The sequence below is a fragment of the Nymphaea colorata genome, chromosome 12 (assembly GCF_008831285.2).
Source record: "Nymphaea colorata isolate Beijing-Zhang1983 chromosome 12, ASM883128v2, whole genome shotgun sequence".
Classification (NCBI taxonomy): Eukaryota; Viridiplantae; Streptophyta; class Magnoliopsida; order Nymphaeales; family Nymphaeaceae; genus Nymphaea; species Nymphaea colorata.
In genome coordinates, this window is record NC_045149.1 from 17,562,181 (window position 1) to 17,571,619 (window position 9,439).

At 40.8% G+C, this 9,439-nt stretch overlaps 1 protein-coding gene across 1 annotated transcript; it reads left to right on the forward strand.

The window, feature by feature from the left end:
• The first annotated feature begins 301 nt into the window (after positions 1–301).
• Positions 302–8,816, forward strand: LOC116265688 (receptor-like serine/threonine-protein kinase ALE2). The gene is made up of 11 exons (XM_031646486.2): positions 302–1,231; positions 3,150–3,233; positions 3,394–3,483; positions 5,375–5,461; positions 5,580–5,687; positions 5,773–5,868; positions 6,011–6,382; positions 6,476–6,730; positions 7,079–7,468; positions 7,539–7,779; positions 7,866–8,816. The coding sequence occupies exons 1-11, from the start codon at positions 1,156–1,158 to the stop codon at positions 8,578–8,580; spliced, it is 2,514 nt and encodes an 837-aa protein (XP_031502346.1). The 5' UTR covers positions 302–1,155; the 3' UTR covers positions 8,581–8,816.
• Positions 8,817–9,439: the final 623 nt, after the last annotated feature.

Sequence of the window (9,439 nt, forward strand, 5' to 3'; positions counted from 1 at the left end):
GTGAATTTTCTTTTCCAGATGATGTACCTGTTCGCACATGGATCATAATTGGTTTGTCTCAACCATTTCCGACGATGGAGCCACACAGAACAAATTGTACGTTAAACTTTCTTTAAGAATCTCAACTTGTGTCACAACATGCTGGATTTTAGTTCATCCACATGAGAGTTCTCACTGTCCAGCAAGAAGGGAGAGAGAGAGAGACATATTGTGGCGCTGACCTGGGCCATCCCATCAAGTCAAAGATGGTTCCACCGCACAATTCTCTGCTTCATAAAGAAATCAGTTCTCTGCCTAGAGAGAAAGGGAGACAGAGAGAGCAAGATCAACCAGCGTCCACCGTCCAACCCTAAATCCATGGCTGCCGAGAATCAGGTGGTCAGATGACTATCTCATCCTAAGTACATAGACGCATCGACCATGGCATTAAGATCCATCCCCCAAGAGGCAAACAAGGGGATCTGTCTTTTCCCCCACCCTTTTGTCTACTGCTGCCCTTTTCCCTCCTCCCTCATTCACTAGGTAGTTGGCACCTCCCCATCACTCCACTCCCTTCCCCTCCCCACCTTTTCACGAAAAGGAAAAATTTCTCTCCTTTCTCTATCTACAACACTGTAGTGGTCATTGTAATAGCACCCACTGCAGCAACTTCTGCTACTGATCTCACACCCAATAACTCCAACACTGCCTTTTCCCCGCCTCCCCACAACTGGATCTGCCCCTTCTCCCTTCCTCACATTCCTCTCTTCACTCTCTTCATGCCCATTTTCTTTCTTCTTTCTTTTCTGGTTGGTGGTTGTTGCTTCCCTTATTCTGAGCATTTTCTTTACTTTTGCCTCACTCATTGACTGTGACATCCTAACCAAGCCCATATTGTTAACTTATCTTTGGAATGTGGTATGGCTGCTTGATTTCTTAGGCTGCTTGGGTTTGTGGGTGATGGTGGTGGAGGGGTAGAGAGCGGGGGAGATGGGCTTTGGTTGGCGTCGTGGAACGCTATTGCTGTTTGGGGGAGGTGGAGGAAAGGGTTTTGAAGAATGGGTTTTAGGGGGTAGGCTCTTGCTTGGGTCCGTTGGTGGAAGTGAGGGCTTGTTGATGGTTCAAGTGAGGTTTGTGATGGGTTGTTGACCAGACTGGAGGGCGGCGAAGAAGGAGATGGTGATCCTGCGGTTGGATCTTCTCTTCGTGGCGATTGGCTTCTCGGTTCTGAGTTTCGGTTTGCTGGTGCATGGTAAGTGGTTGAGTTATGGTTCCGCTGCTCTTCAGTTTTTTTCCTTCCCTTGTCTTGGATTCCTTTTTTTTTTCTTTTTGTTCTTAAGAATGTCAAATCAGTGTGCTTCCAAATGTTTTCCTCATATCTGTCGTTAAGCATGCTTGTCCAGTTGCTATTTTAGAAGCCAAACAAAGGATGTATGGAAATGCTATAGTTTTTGGTTGTCAGCAAATGGAATTGGAGATATAAGACCAGACATTGGAGCCCTAGCTGCTCGGTGAACTTGTTGGAGTTAGGAATATTTTTCGGGGTTTTATGTCTATGGGCTCCTGGATTTCTGCAATATGTATGTCAAGACCGTGGTTCCTACCGCGTTACATATTGAAGCCAGAGCTTGACGAGGTGTTGCTATGGTTAATGAGTTTGCGCTTGTAGATCATGATCGTTGTTGACGGTCCACATCGAGTGCCTAGCCTGGGCATAGACAGGATATTGATATTATTTATCAAGTATCGACAGTGAGTCTGGTGATAGTCATTCCTTTCTTATCGGCTTATGTTAGCATTTGAGCGTTTCATGGGGCACATAATGCACAAGGTTGGCAGGGTTGGATGCAGGTGAGGTAATAAGAGTCGAGCACGTTTTATATGTTGATTGAAGTCGCAAATGTTGACTCCATCGAACTCCAGACAACCATCTTCTCTGTGTCGAACGAGATGCATATTTGCCGCTTCTTAGGTCAATGGCCTTGTTGTTGGTGTAATAATCTAAAAATGTGGCTGGTACTTATGACTTCATTCGTTCATTGTTCATAATTCTTTTATTGTTGTTCTATGATTTCTGATCACATGCATCGAACATAAGACTAGTCATATGTCATGGTGCAATGAATGGTCTGGGACAGGGCCAAGTGGTCTTTAAAGCATCAAAACACCAGCTGGTGAAGGTCAAAACTCTGCTTTTAGGGGAAACAGAAGTTGTTTTATGCAAAAAGGCCAAATTTCACTGCAACAAATTACCAGGTCCTTACTAAGATGCTTCTTGATCCACATGCATCATGTGAAAAAAGCATGGGAAATATAAAATGTAAATAGTTCTACATTCAGATTTTAGCTACTGGGTTTCATAAACTGTGTGGACAATTCAAGTTTATTAGCAGAAATCAACACATAACCACAAAAACTTTATTATATTTTTTAGAAGCTTGAACAGCGAAAGAGGCAAACAAATTCTCGAGTTTTCATTCAGCAACAGTCCATTCTTTAAAGAAAAACTAAATACACTTAGGAACAAGTTGAGAAAAAAGTAGTGCTTCACTGCTTTGACATGATTAGTCACCATTTTTAGGAAACGGTTGTAGAGTTGAAACTTTTGGACAAATGATGAAGTTGTCTCTCTTTAACCAGGAATATGTTGTTTAAATTGCACTCAGAGTCTCAGACTAATCCAAGGTGGGGCATTCATGAGAATCAGAAGAAAAGGAATGGTATATAGAGGAGCTGGGATAGTGAGTAGTGTTGCAAGCATAGGTGTTCGGTGAAATGGATGTACATGAGTTGACAAATTATGGATGGGCGATGCTTTTGAAGGAGAAGTTGCAAACTTGTCAAGGCCACTGTCTTGCATGAACAAATATTTTGGTCTACTGCTTGTTGGCCAAGACTAAGATTAAGGAATCAATGAACAAGATGCTACTTCTTTAGATTTTTATTCTTCTACAAAAAAGCCATTTTAGGACATATTGTTTAACTGGTTGTTAGTTTGTGCTTGCTGAACCTAGAGAGAAGCATCTTATTCAGGCTCAATTGCCAATTTTTAATTCTGATATTCTCTTCATTAAGCGAAATTAACTTTCTTCCTAGAGATTCACATTTCTTTGGATCATTTATATTCTTGGCAATCATGAAGCAACATTTTTCATTGCCTTCCTCTTAAGGAAATGTTCTGCTGCCTGTACACTTGCCTCCAGTGGCTTCTCCAAGAAAACAAATAGCCGTTGGTGATCCATCTGTGAATCACGGTAAGAATTTGTCATGTTCAATATTGATGAACAAGCCATAGCTCCTAGTGTTCTAGTTGAATAAATCTGCTGCCTGAAGTAGATATCCAGTTATTTCCACAATTTTCAAGTTGCGTTGGATTTCAGATATTCTGACAGGTCCTTTTCATTCTGTTCCCAGGGGTCTCATATCCCCAGCCACTGCATTTTGCTTTGATGCTTATGAAACACAAATCGAGGAGGCATTCCTTCATTCCATTCCGGCATTCAGGTGAAGAATGTTAGGTTTATCCAAATTAGTGTAAATAAATAAACACACATGTTTTAGGTGTGTGGGCATACATGCGTGTGATTTTCATGGATGGATGTTGATGATGCTTGTCCACATGCTGATGGCAGACAGAGAGGTGCCTGTGCATGCATTCATGCCCATGTAGAGGTGTTGTTTGTTAAGCAGGGAAGATAGATTCTTTTGGAGGAAGGTGATTTCAGTGCATCTTTAACTGCCAATGATGCAGAGTGAAAACACCTCTCCCTCCAGGCTTACAGGATCCACTTGGATTCACGTTTGGTATTTGGATTTTTCATTTTATTCTTTAGGTTATATTCAGATACTGAGTCCAAAAGAATAACTGCCAATGGTGCTGGGTGATTGATTGCTTTTATTTTATTTTTCTTAAACTTTCTTTTATTATTCAGCTGGTGTTAAGTTAGCCTGGTTAATAAAAAAACTATGTAAATCATAGCACAGCATCTTGCTGCCCTGTCCTGGAGTTCAAAATCACCATCTGAGATATATTAAGATGCAAAACATAAATCTTGATGATACATTCCCTGCAATAATATGTGTGGACTGTGTGATTATGGGTCTTGTATATTAAGCATCTTTCTGTTAATGATCAATTGATCATATTATTTAGGATTTATTAATGAATCCTGTGGCTGCAATCCTCTACACGTCAAGAAAAGCCTGGCAAAAACACTTGTTCTTTTTACCGCATCTGTATCTCATCTAGAGCAGTGATCGACCCATTGGATAGATTTGTTGGGATTATGTGCTTGAAGCCTTGAGGAGGATAAGCTTTGTTGCTATATGTGTAAAATTCTCTTTACAAGTTCTAGAGTTTCATTCACTTTCACTTATTTCAGTATAGGAAAATACTAAATAGGTCTAAGAAAGATGGACAACTACTGAAATTCACTGGTTTACCTCCAAAAGCTTTGTCTTCAAGCAGTAGACGTTTTATTTTTCATGCACTGAACTTCCTGAGAAGGCTTTACTCTGCATATTTCTCATTTGTGTTTCCTTTTTTTTTTTTTCTTGGCTGGTACAAGATTTCTGTGGTTGGGCACCTGGCTTTCATTATGTTCAGTGCTTGTATGCCAAGTCCAGAGGTTGTCTTATAATGCTGGCTGTTTATTTTCAGTCCTCAAGGCACCTCAGGAGGACCTCTATCTCTGGCATTTTCAAAATATCTGTATTATTATTTGCAGAGTCATGGAGAAGCGTGTGCTCAGTTTCAACGACCTCAAACATCCATATGTTTTGAGGTTCAGTGATGAACTCAGTAACTCAGATTAGGTCAATGGCCCAGTTAGGGATTCTTCTAATCTAAAATTATGAGATGGTTAAGTTCTGATTAGGAAATACAAGTTGGAAACTGATCTGTTCATATCTCTAAGGGAAATAAGAGTTCCAACAGTTGTAGACTGTATTTTTTTCATGCTGAAGCGTGTGAAGAATTGTTTCCACTACTTGGTTATGTTCCAGATGGAGTTGGTAAGACTTGGGCACTGGGATGGAGCCATCAAATAACTCATTTGAATGTTTAAGAATAAGTTGATGAAGGGATGTGGAACTAGGAGGTGTTTTGAAGAGGAATAATGCACCCTTTCCTTATTGGGGTTTATCTAATGGATGAGAAGGAAGTCATGCTTTCAGAAGAGAAGATATTACGTATTTTCTTCTTTCTCTTGCATCTTCTTAGAAGCTTTGTTCGTTCTTTCTTGGTAGAGCTTTAAAGTATTTCTCAAGTAGTTCATTCATTTGCTTGTACTAGTAATTCCTATTTGAATGCAATGGAATGCTTTCCCTCTTCATTATTTTATTCATTAGTTCCATCTTTCTGGAGGGTTCACATACTTCTGCTTTTTTGTTACAGGAAGAGGATATAACTTTGGTCATGCACACCCTCCTTCAGGAAGTGCTTCCAGACATCTGCCACCAAGAGCTGCATCTCCCCCTCAAGGTGTATCTCAGGCTTACCTTCTGCTAATCAATCAATCCAAGCCTAGAAAGTGCACAGCAGCACAAGTTATTTCCACTGCTGAAATATATCTTATAGCTAATCCAATTTTCCTAAACAGCTGGAGCGCCCAAACCTGCTTATGGTCCATCACATCCAACTCACACATGGATTCACAGGCATTCTCACCGTCCTGTGCATTCTCACTCACTGCCTCCTAGTCATCCAGGTAGCAAAGTTAGTGGTGATGAGTTGATGGAAGTTTTTCTCTTTCTTTCTCTCTCTCTTCACAACCAAATGTCAATTGTTTTCAGGGCCTGTTATTAGTCCTAGTGGTGCTCCGTCAAAGTCACATAATGATACTACAGTTGTTAGTTCACCTGAAGCATCTTCGCCAAAAGCCAGTGAAGGTTTGAGAATGATCAGTTTGATTTCTTTCACCATATATATTGAAGCATTTATTTTATGACCATATTGACAAGATGCATATTTCTGTTCATTCAAGGCTCTTGAATGAGGCAATATGGACTTATTTAGTGGTTTTTTTTGCAGGTTGCGAACAAAATAGTTGCATTGATCCTTTAACGTCAACTCCAATTGGTTCACCTTGCGGATGTGTTTTGCCAATCCGTGTTAAACTCAAGCTTGGAGTAGCTTCTTATGCAGTGTTCCCTCTTATTGCTGAGTTGGAAATTGACGTGGCAGGAGGCACATATCTAAAACAAAGTCAAGTAAGGATCATGGGTGCTGATGCAGATAATCAAGATCAGGAAAAAACAGTTGTGAATATTGATCTGGTTCCTCTTGGGGAAAAGTTTGATAATGCAACTGCTTTATTGATTTATGAGAGGTTTTGGCAAAAAAAAGTGGCAATAAATGCTTCCCATTTTGGTGACTATGAAGTTGTTTATGTTCATTATCCAGGTATCACATGCACGGTTACCATATCTTATAGTCCTATACTTAGTTTTTTAGTTTTTCATCAATTTAATAATTCATGTGGTTGACACTTGACAGGGCTTCCTCCCTCCCCACCACTGAGCCCAGGTGGTGGCTCCATTTCTGGTACTGAACAGCCTTTTGTGGCAAAGGTTATCAGCAGAAATGTGAAGATGAATGGTAGGACAGTTGCTGTTATTGTGTTATCCTCAGTTGTTGCTTTCTTAGTATGCTCTGGGGCCTTTTGGATTCTCCTCTTGAAGTGCAAGAAGTACAGACGTGCATCCTCTGCTGATGGTGCTGCTTTTACTTCCTCAATCATAAAAAGATCTGGTATGACATCACTTGGCATATTTTTTCTAAATTAATTCTTGCTTTCATGAATTACTCCTATTTCAGTAGCAGAATACAGTAATACCTGAAACCCGACTTGAAATTTAAGGATATGGTGATGAAATTAGGTGCTATATTTTAGAGGATACACTTCAATTTATTTAGGAGCAATGTTCAAGCATTCAGTTCAAAGCAACACATTTAATTGTTGAGTAAATTATAATTTGTCATCTTGGCTTTGTATCTATTCTGTTGACTTTTTAACTGTAAAAGGTTGTGCAAGATTTGGCTAGTACCTGTAGGTCTGTAGTTTATGCAGACTGATGTCACGTTATCCATATTTTATAGGTATTAGATCGCTACTGTCAAGCAGCATGGGAAGCTCAATGTCGATGTCGCTTGTATCCAGTGTCGCTCCCTGCATGCTCTCAGTCAAGACATTTTCACTAGTGGAACTTGAGAGAGCTACAGATGGGTTTAGTTATGAAAAGGTCCTTGGTGAGGGTGGTTTTGGACGTGTGTATCATGGAGTTTTAGATGATGGAACAGAAGTTGCAGTTAAAGTGCTGACAAAGGATAATCAGAATGGAGATCGCGAGTTTATATCTGAAGTAGAGATGCTCAGTCGCTTGCACCACAGAAATCTTGTCAAACTGATTGGTATTTGTATTGAGGAGCATAACCGCTGTCTGGTGTACGAACTTATACATAATGGAAGTGTTGAATCTCACTTGCATGGTATGTTTACAGGTGTTGTATATAATTACTGTGACGCAATCACACTGCTTTAATTCCATTGATTTAACAGGTGCAGACAAGCAAAATGCACCACTTGACTGGGATGCACGTATGAAGGTTGCCCTTGGTGCTGCAAGGGGGCTTGCTTATCTTCATGAAGATTCAAATCCACGTGTCATACATCGTGACTTCAAGGCGAGCAATGTGTTGTTAGAGAATGATTTCACTCCTAAAGTTTCAGATTTTGGTTTGGCTAGGGAAGCCTCTGATGGAAGTCAGCATATATCCACTCGAGTGATGGGAACTTTTGGGTAAAATTGAATTTGTTTCTGCATTTTAGGCATGTAAGATTTCATTCTGTTTCCTGTTTCTTAACAGCAAGTCTTTGCCTATGCAGGTACGTGGCACCTGAATATGCAATGACTGGGCATCTACTTGTTAAGAGTGATGTGTACAGTTACGGAGTTGTATTGCTGGAACTTCTCTCAGGCAGGAAGCCAGTGGACATGTCTAAACCTCCTGGGCAGGAGAACCTTGTAACATGGGCACGCCCACTGCTGACAAGCCAGGAAGGGCTTGAACGGCTGGTAGATCCCTCATTGAGTGGAAAATACAACTTTGACAATATGGCGAGGGTGGCAGCAATTGCCTCAATGTGTGTTCACCCTGAGGTGTCTCAGAGGCCATTCATGGGTGAAGTTGTCCAAGCATTGAAACTTGTGTATAATGATGCGGATGAGGCTTGTGAAGATTGTCAGAGTCATAGAGAAGATTCATCAGGTCCTGAGTGTGATTTCAGGCCTGGTTTTACTCCTGAAAACAGTTGGTGGCAAAGAGAACGACCAGGTTACGAATATGGTTCATCTTTTATTACAACCATGGAGTATAGTTCAGATCCTCTTGATGGTATCGAAAGGCCACATTCCACGTTAACCTTTGAGGGGGGGCGCATCTTGGATTTACGTGGATCGCCGTCAAGGTGGCAGAACAGATCATGTCCTGTAATCCACAGCAAACCATCCTTTTACAGGTTGAGGGGGAGTATGAGCGAACATGGGTTTTTTGCAATGCGCGAGCCACATGGTTATGGACAGCCTTCAGGTTTGAGATAGGAGGCCCCTGCGATATTCTTTCAATTGTACAGTCTATTACTGCAAGCATATTATCTCATGTGCTGGCTGTAATTCTCTTATCGTATGTATACTGGATGCCGTTGCTGTGGTCCTCTGTGTTGTAAAGAGGATTCATGGCCTCTAATTTTGCATACTAATTCATTCCACATGTTTTTTGTTTTTATTGATTCTGTAGTCCTGAACTGTATGTAATTCTCGATCATCAGTTTGCTTGATTCTTGGGGTTTCTGAAAGGCGGACGACACAAATATGTATGTTACGTTAGTATAGCTACAACAGTTGTCTCACGATCTGTACATTTAAACGCAGGTCGTCCCTCTTTGATAATTGAATTACACAAACCACACTCCAAAATCGAATGTAATAAGTTTGGTAACAGAGAAAATGCCGTAGCTATAAGCTGTTGGCTGCAGTTGCTACTACGGATCTGTTTGGTCTATTCCTGGTTTATCACACTTTTGATAAGCATGGCAGCTGCCAGCTTCCTCGTCAACCGTGTGGAGGATTCCATAATTTCATTGAAAACAAACCAATTAATGTACACTTTCTGCACAGAAAATCTACTGTTCATGCAAAAAGTTTATATCCCCTTGAAGAGTAAAGGGTTGGAGCCGTCATTTGGGCCCCTAATATATAGTGAATTTCGTTGCTCACTTCTCTGTTTCCTGTCGTTTGTCAATCTACCAAATTTCTTGTCCACGCTAACACCTGTTGTGTAGCTTCCAATATTCTGCATTTTGATGACAGATCCATGATTTTGTTACTGTTACTACAGTTAGCAGCTCACCATAGTAGAGTTTGCAACTGGGTTGGCCCGGGGGCGCCTAAGCACATGCGG

Coding starts and splice junctions, on each gene's coding strand:
- LOC116265688 (XM_031646486.2), top strand. CDS start 1,156: ATGGTGATCCTGCGGTTGGATCTTCTCTTCGTGGCGATTGGCTTCTCG. Junction 5,869..6,010: donor TTCGCCAAAAGCCAGTGAAG/GTTTGAGAATGA, acceptor TTTTTTTTGCAG/GTTGCGAACAAAATAGTTGC. Junction 6,731..7,078: donor CTCAATCATAAAAAGATCTG/GTATGACATCAC, acceptor CATATTTTATAG/GTATTAGATCGCTACTGTCA.